This window comes from Meles meles, chromosome 8, assembly GCF_922984935.1.
Source record: "Meles meles chromosome 8, mMelMel3.1 paternal haplotype, whole genome shotgun sequence".
NCBI lineage: Eukaryota > Metazoa > Chordata > Mammalia > Carnivora > Mustelidae > Meles > Meles meles.
The window spans coordinates 13199833-13218397 of record NC_060073.1 but is presented as its reverse complement, the minus strand read 5'-3'; the positions used below and the strand labels follow the sequence as shown (position 1 = coordinate 13218397).

The 18565-nt window shown below is 46.4% G+C and overlaps 2 protein-coding genes and 1 pseudogene across 2 annotated transcripts; 1 reads left to right on the top strand and 2 right to left on the bottom strand.

Annotated features, from left to right (window-relative positions):
- The first annotated feature begins 318 nt into the window (after window positions 1-318).
- On the top strand, window positions 319-2232 carry SELENOH (selenoprotein H). Its single transcript, XM_046014603.1, has 4 exons — window positions 319-825; window positions 912-1057; window positions 1171-1302; window positions 2045-2232. Exons 1-3 carry the CDS (start codon window positions 335-337, stop codon window positions 1269-1271), a joined length of 738 nt encoding a protein of 245 aa, XP_045870559.1. The 5' UTR covers window positions 319-334; the 3' UTR covers window positions 1272-1302; window positions 2045-2232.
- Window positions 2233-3015: 783 nt separating this feature from the next.
- On the bottom strand, window positions 3016-11269 carry BTBD18 (BTB domain containing 18). The gene is made up of 2 exons (XM_046017484.1): window positions 11146-11269; window positions 3016-5078 (listed from the first exon to the last, which is right to left on the bottom strand). The coding sequence occupies exons 1-2, from the start codon at window positions 11267-11269 to the stop codon at window positions 3016-3018; spliced, it is 2187 nt and encodes a 728-aa protein (XP_045873440.1).
- LOC123949832 lies at window positions 6571-6782 on the bottom strand (annotated as a pseudogene).
- Window positions 11270-18565: the final 7296 nt, after the last annotated feature.

The following is an 18565-nucleotide window of genomic DNA, read 5'->3' as shown; positions in this document are numbered from 1 at the left end:
CCCGCATCGGGCTCTCTGCTCGGCAGGGAGCCTGCTTTCCCCTCTCTCTCTGCCTGCCTCTCTGTCTACTTGTGATCTTTCTCTGTCAAATAAATAAATAAAATCTTTAAAAAAAAAAAAAAAGAAAAGAAAAGCCTGGCCATTGCAAAGGAAGCGCCTGTCTCCTCCTCAACTTCAAAGGCCATCCTGATGAGTTTCTCCAACTGCCCGTCAATGGTCCCAGGATCAGGGAAGTCTAGTTACCTGAATCCCAGAGTACTGACCTCGCCTAATTAGGCTATGGGTTTGGTTTGGGATTGGGCCGCGGTTTCCAGGGAGCGGGGGTGGGGTTTGTATGTCGTGGTCCAAGCTATTTAACCCGACGGAGGCTTGCAGAAATGCCTGTGTGAAGCCAGGCTTGTTGCAGAGCTGCCTAGTTCGCGCCCTTCCGCAAGCGCGGGTGATTCGGTCTGGAGCTTCTTGTAGCTCCCTCCCTCCCGCCACGGGCAGAGTGGTTGTGCCCCAGGGAGCGCACCCTCCCCTCCGTCCGCGGGAAGAGTGGTTGTGCCCAGGGAGCCCGCCCCCCAGACCACGTGTGCGCCGGGCCACGCTCTGCGCGGCTAGCGAGACGCTTTGTCCCGGCGGCTGGCTTCCGGGCCTGTGGTTGGAGCTCGGAGTGGTATTGGCCCGACCCCTGTTCGCGCCCAGGCAAGGCTCCGGCAGGGCTCCGGGCGCCATGGCTTCTCGTGGGAGAAAGCGGAAGGCCGAGGTGGCGGTGGTCGCGGCGGCGGCGAAACAGGAGAGGCCGGCGAAGGCAGGGGAGGCGACCGTCGTGATTGAGCATTGGTGAGGGGCCTGGAGAGGCCCGGGGAGGTGGACTAGGGCGTCGCAGGCCAAGGCCCCAGCCTCTGACCTTCCCCGTCTCTCTCTAGCACGAGCTGACGCGTCTACGGGCGCAACGCCGCGGCCCTGAGCCAGGCGCTGCGCCTGGAGACCCCGGAGCTTCCGGTGGAGGTGAACCCTGCCAAGCCCCGGAGGGGCAGCTTCGAGGTGACGCTGCTGCGCCCAGACGGCAGCAGTGAGTGGGGGCCCGGGAGCAGGCGGGAGGCGCTGGTCTCAGACCGTGGGCACCTCGGCATTTGGCGTGCTGGTGCATTCCAAAGTGACTTGGCTTTCTTGGTCTTTTCCCAGGTGTGGAGCTCTGGACTGGGATTAAGAAGGGGCCCCCACGCAAACTGAAGTTCCCGGAGCCTCAAGAGGTGGTGAAGGAGCTGAAGAAGCACCTTTTGTAGGGTGTTTTGGATAGAAGTCCTCAACGCTGAGGTTTGAAGGGGGCTTGGGTGGATTTGGGGTATTTGCGAAGCAGCCCTCATTTCACACACGATCTACAACTTTTCTTGCTCAGGATTTCCCCTTTGCTCCTGGGTAGGAAAACTAGAACTCGGCAGTAAAATTATTTCCTGTTGATGTGCTCTTTGCTAATTGGATGCATGTTTTTGAGCTAAGTTATAGGGTGCTGATGGTAATGTGAATGACTGTAGAAATGCACTTTGCGCCCTTTGAAGATGTGGATTATTGCCCTGGGTGGGGAAACGGGCCCTTTTTGTTTCCGTTAGATTTATTTTGCACACCTGATGGCGGTTGTTTTGTTTCTTAAAGCTGGTGGTGTAAATCCCACTGGTTTCCTCGTTTGGGAGTTAAAGTTATTGACACTTGTTTTTGCTATTTCCCGCCCATATACTGGCCAGAATTTTTGTGTAACCTCATGTGTGCTTATCCCTACCCTACCTTTTTGTGTTTTTTGTTTTATTTCTAGTATGTTTTCTGTTAATCCCATGTGAAAACTACAGTAGTATCCCTCATGGCCCCAAGGATTTGACTGGTCTTTATCTCTAGTCTTTGGACATGTTGTCAGGCACTTGATATGCTGAGTAAAATGGGGGAGGATGCAATTCTTGAATTCTCCTTGGTTTGTGGGTTCTGGGGTGGAGGGCACAGTGTCCTCGGGCTTTTGGAGTGCCTGGACCCCTTCTCTAACCTATTTTTCCCCTTGTCATGTTTACAGCTTCCTGTCTCTGGTGATGTTGGAGCATTTATGATGGAACATGGCCAAACTTTAGTCATGTACCTGAAGTCGTGGTTTCTTTCCCTCCAGAAAGGATGGTTCACTTGTGAGGCAACCTGCTAGTAAGGCATTGAATTGTTCTTGGATTTGGTTCAATAAAAGTTGAAATAAAGTGTTTGAATAATAAAGTAAAACTTAATCTTTGATAAGAAATGGGCAAAACCAGCTTTTTGTGGGATTGGTTCCCCTTGTTTTTGTTTTTTTTGTTTTTTTTTTTTTTTTTTCATATTCTGAGGTCACAAATTAACCTGGAGCTCCTAGGTTCTCTGGTAGATCATGTGAAATACTTGCAAAAATTGTGCGAGGGCGGGGGGGGGGGGAGCAAATTATTTTTTAAAAAAAGTATGTATCTTTTTCAACTCACTTCTTGGAAGTGATGACGGAAGTTATGTCTTTTTGGCCCCTGCAGCGGTCTGGCTAGACCTCCCATACTGGACTAAATAAGCCACACATGTTAGGTATGGGAAAATGTCCTATTAGTCGTACCCACTTGTTCCACCCCAGCACTGTTTCACACCTTCTAAAATATCTTGTGTTTTGTAGAGGGTATTCTTTCTCATTTATTATTGAATTAGCAGTGACTAGATGCCTCATAACTTAGGAGACCTGGTGCTGGTTTTTACTTATGATCCAGTATAGTTGGGGACCACACAGATTATAGTTTCACTTGTTTATCGTTAACTGGAAAATAGATTACAATGAAATAAGGTGGTTCAAGTTCATAATTTTGTACCTATGGTACTACTTTGCCTGGCTCCCAAAGCCTGGAGAGAGAAGAAGGGACCTTAAGAGAGCTAGGAGTACACCTGCCTCTTGTGCTAAGAGGACAGGGTATATGCTAGCCTCTGTCAATATACCTTTCGCTAGCCAACATTTCCCACCCTACCATTGCCCCTAACCTACTTCCTGTTCTACGTTAGTATGTCCACTTCTGTGTCTGACTCTGAGGAAGGGTCGGGCCACACAGAGGGAATACCAGTGGGCACCAGCCTCCCCTCGGATGTCCAGTCCACCACATCAATCTCTTCTTCCTCTTCGGAGCTGGCAGGACGCGGGTCCAACAAGTCAGGGTTGCCAGGTACCTCCTTGCCTGCCTCTGGAGCAGAATACAACACTTCATCCATACTTAGGGACACTTCTGGCCCAGTGTCCATCCAGTTTGAACAGGGAGGTGAGAGGTCCTCATAGGACCTTTGGGGAAGGGCAAGAGAGTCAATATGAAGCTTATCTCTCGGACCATCCAGTGGTTGGGAACTGGTAATTTCCAGATCTGGAGTCCAAGAGCCTCCTACTGAAAGTACCTCCCCTTCACTCACCTCAGAGGGTATGACAAGGGGGCTAAGGGACTCAATTGGCTCTTTGTTCTCAGAGGGCATAACAAGGGGGCTAAAGGGCTCAACTGGCTCTCTGTTCTCACCAACAGATTCCTTTTCCAGTCCTGTGAGCTCCCTGGGCCAGAGTTCCAAGTCTGGCAAACACCATTCTTCCCCTTCGATCCAGTTCTTTCCTGTTTCTGTCAGGTGATAGCTAGGGGTCCTGCAGCCCTCCACTCCAGGACTTTGCAGAGACTCTATGGGGGGCTCAATGTCTGAGCCACACAGCATGAAGTCCAGGATCTCCTCCAGCTCGCTGGTGGCAGCAGCGCTCGTGATGCGGTACTCCTCGGCTTCACAGGGCTGCCCCAGCAGGGCTGTGTCAAATGCATAAGGCTCTCTGCAGTCCATATCCAGCCCAGGTTCCTTTCCTATCAGTTCTGGACTGGACCCGAACTCAGACTTCACCACTGGGTGGTCTGGGGAGTGGCTAGCAGAGAGCAGAATGTCTTGGAGTCTAGAGCACACGGGGGAGTCCTGACACAGGTCTACCTGAGCAGATGACAGTCCCTGCTCTTTATGTGAGGATGCCTGAGTACTCGCAGTCCCTTCTGAGTGTTGAGCTTCTGGGATCTGAGGGTTGTCTTGAGAGTTTTTGAGAGGAGGCTCCTGTACCACCTCCCAGCATGTCCCATTGACAATCTTCCGAAGTTTCACCCTTCCAACCTGCCCCTCTTCTGCAGAGTCTGAGTTTGGTGCCCTGACTTCAGGGCTCCGCTTCTTGCTCCCACCTGTCTTTCCAAGGCCAGATGGGCTTGGGGTCCTCTGTAGAGGACTAGCTCTCCCTGGTTTCCCCTTGTCTTCTGGTACTTTATTTATACTCTTCTGCCGCCAAAGGCGCCGGCCAGGGGCTGTGGGTACTGAGGTGGGTCCGCTTACCATGCTAGAAGGCTTGGATGTATGGGTATCAGGAGACGGCTTTGAGCGACTCAGTCTGATCTTTCTGGGCAACAGCCGCTCATCCACAGAAGGGTACATACTGGGTGGGGAAAGTGCTGTACAAACAAGGGCAGGGTCACTCTTGTTCTCTCTTGGTCCCTGACTGTGGCTTGATGGTGAAGAGCTTTTTTCTTGTGGAGTTGGGCAAGCTCTGGCCTTCTTCTTGGGCAGATTGCCAGACAAGTTCTCTGCATTCTGTCGGTTGCTTTTCTCTAGGGGCCCCTCCTCCTTCCCTGAGGACTTCAATCTCACTGGCCCAAGAGGGCAAGGAGTCTGGGTAACAGGCAGTGGAGTCCGAGGGCGGCGGCTGGATGCCACCACCCTGGCAGAGATTGGTGCAGCTGCTGGAGGCTGTAAGCACTCCCTGTTCAGTCTTCGGCCCTGGGGAGCCTTCACCAACTTCCCACCCTCTAGCTGAAGGGATTCTAGCTCAGATACACGGAGCTGACGGGCAGCAGAAAGCACATCCTGGGCTTCTTCTCGAGATACTTCCATCTCTGAGGTATATAAGAAGTCCACCAGCTTCCTGAGTGTCCTGATCTTCAAGCCCCCCAGCTCCAGCACCACCTTCCGACCCTGAGCTGGCCTCTCCCGCTCCAGGCGCTCTGTGAAGAAGGGGCTGCAGGCTGACAGGATACAGCAATGAGCTGGGACTGCCTCACCTGGAAGGAAATCCAGACACTTTTATCTTTTTTTTTTTTTTAAACATTTATTTGACAGAGACAGATCACAAGTAGATAGAGAGGCAGGCAGAGAGAGAGAGAGAGGGAAGCTCCCTTCCGAGCAGAGAGCCCTATGTGGGACTTGATCCCAGGACCCCAAGATCATGACCTGAGCCGAAGGCAGCGGCTTAACCCACTGAGCCACCCAGGCGCCCCAGACACTTTTATCTTAAGCAAACTGGCATGTTCATGGACTGAGCAGTCTTTACTACCCAAATGTGCTGTTCTTTCTCTCAGTTTTCCTCCATGGAAGTTCAATAGGGGAAATCGGTTCCTTCTGTCCACCTGGAACCTTCTGCCATTACCTAGCTAACACCATTTTATGTTTTAAAATCTAGTTTAGGGGCTGCTGGGTGTTTCGGCTGACTGTCTGCCTTGGGCTTTAGTCATGATCTCAGAGTTCTGGGATTGTGAGGCTCCCTGCTCAGTGGGGAATATGCTTCCTCTCCTTTTGCACGCCACCCCCACCCCCGACCAACCACCACTCCCACTCTCTCTCTCAAATAAATAAAATCTTAAAAACAAAATCCTGAAAATCTAATTTGGTCATTACTTCTTCAGAAAGCCTTTCCCCATCCCACGTCAAGTCTAGGTTAGGTGCTCCTGGGCACGGGGAGGTACTCTAGCTATCAGAGCACTTAGATATCCATATTGTAAGTGTCCACCTCCACTGAAGTGAACCTCTATGAGCGAGACTATCTGCTCACGAAGGTATAACTCACTGCTTGACACAAAGGAGGAGTTCAAATTTTTTTAGACTCACAGGAGAGTTTTAAAATTTTTACAGAAGCTGTTTATAATAGAATGTGAGCTTTGGATGTAGACAATCAGGGTTCAATTCTCTCCTGACCCTGTTAGGTACTACCTACCAGGCAGTGGTCTGTCCTCAGCCACCTTCTTTATGGGTACTTCCCTGGCAATCTCAGCCTCTCTCATGGCTTCAATTTCCAAAGGCCTGCTGCTGACTCCCAGGTCCTACTTCTGCCCAAATACCTTTTTCCTGAGCCACTAAACATGCCATAGCCTGTATCAACCTTTCTAGAAAGTGAACTCCATTCCCTAACCGCAAAACCTCCTATTTCTTACATCCAACTGCCCAAGCCTGGAAACTACAAGTCATCTTTGATTGTTCTCCTTTAGCCACTGTATCTAATCAGTGATTTTTATCTATTTATTTATTTTTAAAGATTTTATTTATTTGACAGAGAGAGATCACAAGCAGGCAGAGCAGCAGGCAGAGAGAGAGAGAGTAGTCTCCCCACCGAGCAGAGAGCCTGATGCAGGGCTCGATCCCAGGACCATGAGATCATGACCCAAGCTAAAGGCAGAGACTTAACCCACTGAGCCACCTAGGTGCCCCTTATCTATTTATTTTTAAAGACTTTTTTCTAATTTTTAAAACTTCAATATAGTTCAAATCAGTGGGCCAGGTTCACTTCAGCTCCTTCACTGCCAAACCCAGGGGGAGGGACTACTTCAGTTTCTCTGTCTTCTCCTTGTCCATGATGACCAAGGTGTAAAGGTATCTTCTGCACTGAACTTTAAACTTCACGTTATCCTTACTTTTCTTGATCTTGACGGATTTGGCATCCCTCACCTGGCCGTGAGCAGAAAGTCCTTGATTTCCTTGATTTTGCAAGGCATGGCTACAGAGAGACCAGGGAGCGCACAGCAAGTGGCAAGGAGGATGGAAAAGCTAAAAATTTTTAGGTAACCTCTAACCCAACATGGGGCTCAAATTCAAAACCCTGAGATCAACAGTCACAGGCTCCACTGACTGAACCAGCCAGGCGCCCCTCAAACATTAATCTTAAAAAAAAAAAAAAAAAAAAGACACTATTTCTTGAATCCTTATTGCATGCCATGTAATATCCTAACTCAGGGTTTTACCAGTATTCATTAATTTACTCTTCACTACAATCCTGTGAAGTAGCTGCTATTACAGATGAGTAAATCGTGGCATAGCTAAGTAACATACCCACCACAATTACATGGTTAGCAAGTCACAGGAAGAGGATTTGAACCCAAGCAGTTTCATTACAGACCCTACGCCCTTAACTGCTCCAAGTTTTCTAAATTCTTTTTGCTTATAAACCATACATTTTTCTCTATTCTCAATGTCTAGTTTTAGGCCACCATTTCCTCTCTGGATTCCAAAATGACGTCCTATCTGGGCTTAACAACAATCCATCTCATGCAGCCTAAGTGCTATCTTTAAAGTAGACATCTGATCATGACCTTCCTCTTAATATCTTTAAATACATTTCCTGGGGCCCCTGGGTGGCTCAGTCAGTTGAGCATCTGACTCCGGGTCTCATTCTGGGTCATGATCTCGGAGTAATGGGATTGAGCCCTGCGGCAGGCTCCACACTCAGTAGGGAGTCTGCTTGAGATTCCCCCCTCTCCCCCTGCCTCTCCCTGCTTGCACACACACTCTCTAAAATAAATAAATCTTTTTTTTTTTAAAGATTTTATTTATTTATTTGACAGAGAGAGATCACAAGTAGGCAGAGAGGCAGGCAGAGAGAGAGGTGGAAGCAGGCTCCCTGCTGAGCAGAGAGCCTGATGTGGGACTTGATCCCAGGACCATGAGATCATGATCCAAGCCAAAGGCAGAGGCTTAACCCACTGAGCCATCCAGGTGCCCTAAAATAAATAAATCTTAAAATAAATACATTTCCCAATATTCTGAGATAAGACCTACTTCTTTGCACAATACTTCAGAACTCACACGTTGCTGCTAATTTCTCTCCCCGTATCTCTCATCAATACACTTCCTGGAGTCTGCCCTCTAGCCACAGTGAGCCACTCACAAATCCTTGGTTGTATCTACATCTCTGTACATGTTGTTCTCTCTGCTGGGGAAATCTTCCCCACTTCCTTCTACTCCTATTATCCTCCAGATCTCCACTAAGAGGTTATTTTTTTCCAAGAAAATCACCCTAACCTATGTCCTCGAACCTCCTCACTTCTGGGAAGGTGCCCCTTTCTTGTGCTCCTGTCTCAGCCTTTGCTTACTCCAGTGTTATTTATTATATTGCAGTTACTCGGATCCACTGTTATCTCAGGTTTCTCTCCCCTTTACATGATTTCTGTATAAGAAGGGATTTTATCTTCATATAGTATATATGCCCATGCTTATACACTGTTCTAACATACAATAGGCAATTGCTTTTTAAAAAAATTTTGGGGGCGCCTGGGTGGCTCAGTGGGTTAAGCCTCTGCCTTCAGCTCAGGTCATGATCTCAGGGTCTCTGGGATCGAGCCCCGTATCGGGCTCTCTGCTTGGCAGGGAGCCTGCTTCCTCCCCTCTCTGGCTGCTGCTCTGCCTACTTGTAATCTCTCTCTCTCTCTCTATCTGTAAAAAAGAAAAAAAAAAATTTAAAAAAATTTTGAATTAAGGAATGAATCCCAACTCTGTACTTACTAAGAGAACCGACAGGTAAGAAAATTAACTCCCTAAGCCTCAATTCATTTATCTGTAGAACTGGAACCAAATCACATTATCTCACAAGGCTGTTGTAAGAATCAAATGAGACACTAGACTATATTGTATGCACTCTGCAAAGTACAGAGTGCTACACGATGTTGGTTGTCATAATCCCTTTTTATAAATGAAGAAACTGAGCTCCAGAGAGATGAAGTAAGACTTGGGATTTGTCACTTAAAAGCTAAGACTCTGACTCCTAGTCTTGGGATTTTTTTTTTTTTTTTTTAAAGATTTATTTATTTGACAGAGAGAAATCACAAGAGAGGCAGGCAGAGAGAGAGGAAGGGAAGCAGGCTCTCCGCTGAGCAGAGAGCCCGATGTGGGACTCCATCCCAGGACCCCGAGATCATGACCTGAGCTGTAGGCAGCGGCTTAACCCATTGAGCCACCCAGGCGCCCCTAGTCTTGGGATTTTTATAGGATACAAGGCTCAGGGTGCCTGGGTGGCTCAGTTGGTTAGGGGTCCGACTCTTGATCTCAGCTCAAGTCTTAATCTTAGGGTCATGAGCTCAAGCCCCCCACTGGGCTCCACGCTGGGCATGGAGCTGACTTAAAAAGCCAACAAAAATACATGATAGGGGTGCCTGGGTGGCTCAGTGGGTTAAAGCCTCTGCCTTCAGCTCAGGTCATGATCCCAGAGTCCTGGGATCGAGCCCTACATTGGGCTCTCTGCTCAGCACGAAGCCTGCTTTCCCCTCCCTTTCTCTGCCCGCCTCTCTGCCTGCTTGTAATCTCTCTCTCTGTCAAATAAATGAATAAAATCTTAAAAAAAAAATACATGATACCAGGCTCTACTTCATACTGACTGAACATTCCAAGTATAAAGGAAAAGAGTGGAAATAAACTATATATTTTTAAGTCTAATAACAAACAACAAAAACCTTCAATTTGAAGATGAGAAAAATTAAGCAAAAGCTTGGCAAGAAAATGGGAATATATGTAATAGTATTGTCTAACATTTATATTGTGCTTAGTATATTAAAATCATTGTTCTAAGTCTTGTGTGTATGTTAGCTTCATCTTCACAATCACCCTGTTACATTTTAATTATCCACCTTTTACAGAATTTCTACACTTAATAAACTTTATATTACTTCATTACTTTTTCTTTCTTTTTTTTTTTTTTAAGATTTTATTTACTGGGGTGCCTGGGTGGCTCAGTGGGTTAAGCCTCTGCCTTCAGCTCAGGTCATGATCTCAGGGTCCTGGGATTGAGCCCCACATCAGGCTCTCTGCTCAGCAGGGAGCCTGCTTCCCCCTCTCTCTGCCTGCCTCTGCCTACTTGTGATCTCTCTCTGTCAAATAAATAAATAAAATCTTTTAAAAAATTAAAAAATAAAGATTTTATTTATTCACCCGAGAAAGAACCAACGGGTGAGGGAGGGAGAAAGGGAGAAACAGACTCCCTGCTGAGCAGGGAAGAGTGGGACACAGGACTCAATACCAGGACACAGAGATCATGACCTGAGCCGAAGGCAGACACTTAACCATATGAACTACCCAGGTGCCCCTACTTTCAATTATTTTTTTTAAAGATTTTATTTATTTGAGGGCTCCTGGGTGGCTCAGTTGTTGAGCGACTGCCTTCGGCTCGGGTCATGATCCCGGACTTCCAGATCGAGTCCCGCATTGGGCTCCCAGCATCTTGGGGAGTCTGCTTCTCCCTCTGACCTTCTCCTCTCTCATGCTCTCTTTCACTCATTCTCTCTCAGATAAATAAATAAAATATTTTAAAAAATTTTTATTTATTTGAGAGAAGGAGCAGGGGAGGGGCAGAGAGAGGGACACAGGGCTTGATCCCAAGACTCAGAGATCATGACCTGAGCCAAAGGCAGATGCCTAGCCAACTGAGCCACCCAGGTGCCCCTCTACTTACATATTTTTTTTTTTTTAAGATTTTATTCATTTATTTGGCAGAGAGAGATCACAAGTAGGCAGAGAGGCAGGCAGAGAGAGAGAGAGAGAGAGGGAGAAGCAGGCTCCCTGCTGAGCAGAGAGCCCGATGCGGGACTCGATCCCAGGACCCTGAGATCATGACCTGAGCCGAAGGCAGCAGCTTAACCCACTGAGCCACCCAGGCGCCCCTACTTACATATTTTAAGAGAAAAAAAGCACAGTCTCATTTTCACTCTTGGAAACAGTAACTGTCCTAGAAACAAACAGCTCTTTACCAAATAACTTATAGTGCTCAAGGGCGATAGCACATTTTCTTGTTTTTTTTTTTTTTTAAAGATTTTATTTATTTGTTTGACAGAGATCACAAGTAGGCAGAGAGGCAGGCAGAGAGAGAGGAGGAAGCAGGTTCCCTGCCGAGCAGAGAGCCCGATGCGGGGCTCGATCCCAGGACCCTGGGACCATGACCTGAGCTGAAGGCAGAGGCTTTAACCCACTGAGCCACCCAGGTGCCCACATTTTCTTGGTTTTGTGCTTTATTCCCTGGCCCTGAACTCATTTTATCTTATTCTACAGTGAGTATTCTATAGTGACTTTTTAATTGAGTCTGCATTAGTGTCTTACCTTCTGCCTGCAGAAGGACATCACAGAACACACCAGTCTGTTGCTGGTGATGAAGCTGCAGAAAAGCTAACCGGAGAAACCGGGGATTCCTGTATAGGATTTTGGAACTGGCAGGAGAGCACATGTTGGTCTCTTAACAAACTTCCTAGGTTTTCACAGATCAGATTCCTGTAGATGAGAAAGTGTATTTCAGAAGAATGCCTATACCTAATTTGTTTTTCGTTTTTGAAATGGTAGGAAAATCTTAAAAGTGGGAGATAATAGCCACGAGCTGAGTTACCATAAGCCCAGAAATTATTCCAAGGGTCTCTTAAAAATATCATAGTGGTTACATGTGGGAGCTTAGAAGCAAGCGTAGATTTGAATCTCAGCTCTGTTATTTATTAGCTTAGCTGTATAATCTCAAGCAAATGACCTAACTTTTCTGAGTCTCCCTTTTCTCATCTAGGAAGTGATAATGATAACAGTACTTACCTGGTGGAGCTGTTTTAAAGATTAAATGAGTCAATGCGGGTAAAATTGCTTAGCACTGCGAGTGCCTGACACATAATAACTATCACTTCTAAAATGGTAGCTATTGTTGTTATCCTCAAACCTTCTTCATTCACATTACCACTGAGACTCAACGCCTACCGTGCTGACAGCTCGCATTCTTCCTGAGCAAGACACTTCTGAGTTCCACAGGTATAAACCTCAATTTAACACTTTTAAAGAAACAACAATGAATAGAAAATTCTCCGGGAAGTTGTACACATCTTCTTTTCTTTGAGCTCGCTCTATCACACTAACCAGCAGAGGGTGCACAGTAAAGAAAAGCAGGTGCTGAACTTGGTGGGAAAATCTCTCACAGAAATAAGGACACTGCCACCCTTGCTTCAGATGTTCTTGACCAAAGCGAGCCTAATACGGCCTGGAAATTGGCAAAGATTCTAGCCTTTAGGTTTGTCAGCCTGGTTAATCGACGGGCTAACAACGGAGAAAGCATAATTAAGCATTCTACCCTTCCTGATACAAGCTGGATATTCTGAATTCAGGCTACTCCATTTCCAGCTTTTTTGCACTGAAACCCCCACACTCACTGCACAGGAAGGAACAGCTGGTGTTCCTTCGCTGGCATGCAGTTTTCTGTCAGGTGGCACCGAGGATCTGAACAGTTCCCGTCAAACTATTAGGAAAGAAAAGAGTGGAAGGGTTAATTAAGAAGGGGTAGGCTCAATTTCCATTTCAGCCAGAGAAATGGGGGCGCAGGGTGGCTGCTCTTGCAAGGTCCCAAACAGAGGCTCTGGGGAGGCTTCCCAACCCACCAGCACCCGGCCTTGCCCCCAGACCCAACCTGGAAGAGCTCTGCAGTCAGAGTTGCGCTCGCCGACGTCTTTGTGCTTGGGTCCTCTGTCCAGCCTGCCTTGCTTCCTCCCAAAGTCCAGCCTCGTGCGGGAAGGTTTAGCAAAGCAGCTCAGGTGGGCCAATGACCTGAGGGTTCCTCTCCGTGTCCAGAACTGAGGAATCGGGGTTGGCGGAGAAAGCTGGGCTTCAGGGAAGGCCCTGCAATGCTGGACGTCCCGCACGCTCTGGCCGCCCTGGCCCAACTCCTTTGAAGAGAGAACTCTCGGCGCGAAGATTTCTGGGAATGGAGCGTGGGGTTCCCCGAGGCCCGAATTCAGGGCTCGCCGTCACCCCCACGCCCAGCCGCACGGGCTTTGCAGCCACCCCTGTTGCCTTCGTACCTCTGCGGGCCCCGCCACCCTCCTGCACCGGGGCGTGGTGACAGCGAGGGCCTGAGGCCACGCGGCTGGCGCCACACACCTCGCGCCGCCGTCCTCGCGCAGGGCGCGTTGTGGGCCCGACGTCCTCCCTCCTCCCCCAGCCCTAGGTCTGACGTCTGCCTGAGTACGTCATCCCCATTGGCCGAAGGCTCCTCGGACGACCAATCACAGGGAGAGGAGCACTTTGGGCGGGAAGCTAAGTCTCGAGGGACTTGAGGGCTAAGCCAAGGTAAGATGGTCGCGCGGCGAGAGGTAGGTGGGGAGAGTCTGCTCTGGAGGGATCCTTATAGAGGCCGTCTTCTCCCTCGGCTCGATGGAATCTCAGTGATAAAGAGAGTCAGGATGCCCCAGAAGGGCAGGCTCCAAGGCGGTTGCAGGACACCTCTGTCTTCCCTCTGAAGAGGCCCTGGCCCTGTGAGGTGGCACCAGGCTTCGCGGAGGAAAAAGCCGGTGGAGGGCTCTCCTTGCTCCTTGATCAGGTCTCTCTGTTCTCTTAGTCCAGGGATTTCCAGGAATGAGGTCTTTAGGCTGGAGTGCCTGAATTTAGGCTTTTCACAGATTCCACTCCGCGCGAAATCTCGGAGAACTGGTGCGACCAAGGGGGTTGCTGAACCTCCCGTGTGGAGTGGCCTCCGGTGTCCTTCCAGAGGTGACTTAGCGTACTTCCTGACTGCAAACAGTTGTGTTCAGGGGTGAAATTAAAAAAATAAAAAAATAAAAAAATAAATGATTTCCGGTGCCTGGGTGGCTCAGTTGGTTAAGCGAATGCCTTCAGCTCAGGTCATGATCGAGTCCCACATTGGGCTTCCTGCTCAGTAGGGAGTCTGCTTCTCCCGCTGACCTCTCTCTTTTCTTTTCTTTTAAGATTTTTTTTTTTTTTTTTTAGTTTATTTGACAGAGATCACAAGTAGGTAGAAAGGTGGGGCAGGGTGGGTGGGGAGGGGGGGAAGCGGGCTCCCCGCTGAGCAGAAGAGCCCGATGCGGGGCTCGATCCAAGGACCCTGGGATCATGACCTGAGCTGAAGGCAGAGGCTTTTTTTTTTTTTTTTTTAAACATGATCTTTTTTTTTTTTTAAGATTTTATTTATTTATTTGACAGAGATCACAAGCAGGCAGAGAAGCAGGCAGAGAGAGAGAGAGAGGAGGAAGCAGGCTCCCTGTGGAGCAGAGAGCCCAATGCGGGACTCGATCCTAGGACTCTGGGATCATGACCTGAGCTGAAGGCAGAGGCTTTAACCCACTGAGCCATGCAGGCGCCCTTTTTCATGCTCTCTCTCTCTCTCAAATAAATTTTTAAAAATTCAATGATTTCAAGATTCAACGTTTAGAATGCCAACGCACGTTATAAATCTGAACAGCGGTTCTTACCGGTGTGTATGTGTTAGGTCCTGGGGTCTGGTTTCGTTTAGATGCTCTGCGAAGTCCAGCTCTAGACGAAGATGGCTGAATCCAAAGCCACTGGTGACGGAGTGTGGTGAAAACCAGAGCAGCGCCCACTGAGGCCCGCTGGAGGCAGATCGCGGAGATGGCCTGCAAAGGAACAGAGAAAAGTGTGGAGAGGTGAGTAGTACCTTGCGCTCAAACACGTCTCTATTGATACCTAACAACTTTTCAAAAAGGAGTTGAGTGTGTCAATTATGCCATAATTATCAATTATATATAATTAGATATTTTTAAGGGATTTGGGAAGGTTGACTGAAATATGGGGGGTGGAGTGCATTTCCAAGTCAGGTAATATTTTCCTACTCTGAGGCCTGCTCTCAAGGTGGAAAAAAGTTCAAGGAACAGAACACATTTTTAGTTGCAGTTATGTTTTGAAGAGGAAACAACTGGTGAAAGGATATAAAACTTAGCAGAAGGAGGACACACGCAAGCAAGCAAGCAAAAAAAAAAAAAAAAAAAAAAGACAAGGCAGAACAATGTTTGTTTATGACATCTTGCTGTGGAATCGAGACTTGAGGGGCACCTGGGTGGCTCAGTGGCTTAAAGTCTGCCTTTAGCTCCGGTAATGATCCCAGGATCCTGGGATCCAGCCCTGCATTGGACTCTCTGCTCGGGCTGGGAGCCTGCTTCCTCCTCTCTCTCTGCGTACCTCTCTGCCTTCTTATGATCTCTGTCTGTCAAATAAATAAATAAAATCTTAAAAAAAAAAAAAGACTTGAGTGAGCAGGTGAAGTACTAGTAGAAGTGATCCTGTGGACTTGTAAGAAAAACAGAAATATTGGGGTGCCTGGGTGGCTCATTCACTAAGCATCTTCCTTTGGCTCAGGTCATGATCCCAGGGTGCTGGGAGCCCCACATAGGGTTCCCTACTCACCATAAAGACTGCTTCTCCCTTTCCTACTCCCCCTGCTTGTGTTCCTTCTCTCACTGTGTCTGTGTCAAATAAATAAATGAAATCTTATAAAAAAAAAGAAAAATAGAAATATTATATCCCGTCATGAATTTGTTATTATGATTAAGTTAATTTTCAAGAACTAGAGAGGACTCATTCTTCATTTCTTCTTCTTTTTTTTATCCAACACCATTTAAATATATCTTGTGACAGTAGAATTTCGAAAGGGAGTGGTGAACGGCCATCCTACCCAGAGCTTTAAAAACGACAAACATTCCATGGTAATGTGTAGCCACCAGAGGGTAGAAACGAGTAAAAATATTTTGTCTTCCTTTGTATGTCTAGCCAGTGCTTTTTGGAGTTGATTTTTTGTTGTTGTTTCTTCTCCTTGGCATTTATGGTTTTAGCTATTTTAGAAGTAGCGACAGCACAGCACTCAGCCCTACATAATAATTTTTAATATTTTTAAAAATTTTTATTTAATTTATTTTTAATATTTCTATTTTGAATACAAAATTATTTCCCAACTCTTCCCTAATCTTTTACTATAGATTCCTATTCCTCTCTGTTTGTTAAGTGGAGATGACTGTGGTGGGAGGGAGAATTACACTTTGAGAGTTGTAAAACCGAGCACTGAATGTAATATTCAATGCATTAAAAACAAAACAAAATGAAAGAAAGAAAACAAAGGAAAGAAAAAAACCCCTGAAATAAAAACCAGCCATGTATGTCTAAATATATCCTCAATCCATTGACTTCTCTCTATTTTTGCTGCTACCATTGTAGTCAGCTCAGTATTACAGCAGCTTGACCTTCAGACTAAATTCCTTGCTCTCACCCTTGCCCTCTTTATTCCATTTGTCGCATAAGCCAGCAGATCTTTCCAAAATCCGAGATCATGTCATTCTACTGTTGAAAACGCTCACAGGCTTCCCTCTACTGAGAGTAAGTTAATCAAAACTTCCTCTAACCTGTAAAATCCTTCATATTTCTATCACTCCCTCCTCATTTTGACACTCTGCTAGATCCACCAGGTTTCAGCTTCATCCTTGAGGGCTTTGGCATTAGTAGTTACCGTTGTTCATATGTTCTCATAGTTGGCTGCTTCTTCCCATTCAGATTTCAACTTAAATGCCAAACTCTCTGGAGAGTTTGTTCTTGACATCCAATGTTGCACAAGCCACAAGTCATTCTTATCAGTCTGTTTTATAATTTTGGCTTAGTGTTCTGTCTGACATCTTATTTTTTTAAATCTTCTTTCTCCCTCCACTAGAATGTAAGCTTTCTGAGAGCAGGGTTCTTGTCTTCTCATTATCTAGAAAAGTACCTGGCTCATAGGAGGTGCTCAAAATAACCCAAGTGGAACTCGTCTTTTTACTTTGGGTCACCTGAGTGTAAACAGTTTTTCCACTGAGTATTAATCCTTGTGATGGTTTATTTGGAGACAGCTGTTCCAGGTAGATTTAACTTTTAACAAGTTTTTCACCACCGAGTTATCTTTTTTTTTTAATAGGCTCTACACCCAATGTGGGGCCTGAAATCATGACCCCAAGATTAAGAGACGCATGCTTTACCAACAGAGCCAGCCAGGCCGCCCCCTGAGTTATCTTTTTTGATTTGTATATAACTTTATTTCAAATGTTATCTACAAATTCATTAATATAAAATGACTTACCCAGGATTACATAACTGGTAAGCCAAGCGACTTCATTTACTCAACCATCTGTTGCTAAATGTGAGATTTTACACTGAGCTCTGGGGATATATCTTGAACTTGAGAGACCCTTTCATATCTTCATAGAGCTTATCTTCTGGGGAGGAGACAGGAAAGCACACACAAAAGGAAGGCAAAATACTTGCAAGTTTTTAGTGGTGATGTGAGGAAAATAAGATCAATCTATCTCTAGATCATAGAATATTCTAGAATATGGTTCTGATCTAGGAACCAATGAATCAACAAATGTTTTTTTTTCCCCCAAACGTTTCTTGTGCTGGTGGTTTTCTTTTGGCAGTCATCTTTGGCTTCTGAATTTGCTAGGGAGGATCAGGAATACTAAATGAAGAGTAGAGGTAGAAGAGGTGATAGGAGGGATGCTGGGTGGCTCAGTTGGTTAAGTGTCTGCCTTCAGCTCAGGTCATGATCTCAGGGTTCTGGGATTGAACCCAGCCTTGGGCTTCCTGCTCAGCGGGGAGTCTCCTTCACTCTCTCCCTCTTTCCCTTACCCCCACTCAGGTGCACTCTCTCTCTCTTTCTCAAATAAATAAAATCTTTAAAAAAGTAAGATGTGAGGGGCGCCTGGGTGGCTCAGTGGGTTAAAGCCTCTGCCTTCAGCTCAGGTCATGATCTCAGGGTCCTGGGATCGAGCCCTACATCGGGCTCTCTGCTCCACAGGGAGCCTGCTTCCTCCTCTCTCTCTGCCTGCCTCTCCGCCTAGCTGTGATTTCTCTCTGTCAAATAAATAAAATATTAAAAAAAAAGTTAAAAAAAAGTAAGATGTGAGAAGATAGTAGCAGAAGATTCCTCGATAATGAGAGTGAAAGGTTGTTATTTCTCTGTTAAATGTATTTATTTTTCCAGTCTGGTTTGTTTAAAGACCACCAAATAAGTGCTGTGATGCCTTTTTGAGAGAAGTCCTTTTTTTGGCCACTTGAGATCAAATGTGAGGGTCTGTGAGACTGTAGACAGAATATGAGGGGGTGGATAATGCCTGGTTCAGCTTAATTGGAACGGCACATAACAGAGGAGAAGTGGAATTCCAGTTTAGACAGATAAGGAAAGGTCAGATTATAGTTAGTAAGTGTGGCTTTAGTGTATTGAGTGAATAAATGTAACACCTTGAAAGCAGATGAGGAACTTGGCCTTTATCCTGACCACAGTGTAAAGTGATGGAAAGAGCATGGGCTTTGGAGTCAGATGGATGAGGGGTTCACTTCTTAGCTGGATAATCTCAGGCAAGTTTCTTCATCTTGTTGAACTTTGATTTCCTCATTTGTGAAATGATGGTAGTACTATCTCTGTGGTGGTGTTGTTTTAGAACTAGAGATAATGAGTGCAAAGTGCCTTTCACATGATAGATGCTCTATTATTGTTTGCTATTATGGGGCATTGGTGAGCCACTGAAGGTTTGGGGACAAGTTTGATACTGGTGATAATAACTCATTCTTAATTTATAACCAAATGCGGTACGTTTTAAGAACTTTATGTGTGTTTTAATTCTCATAGCAGTCCTATGAGAGAGATATAGTTATTATCCCCATTTTGCAGTTAAGGAAACAGAGGCTCAGAGAGGTTATATAATTTGTCCAAAGTCACATAGTAATA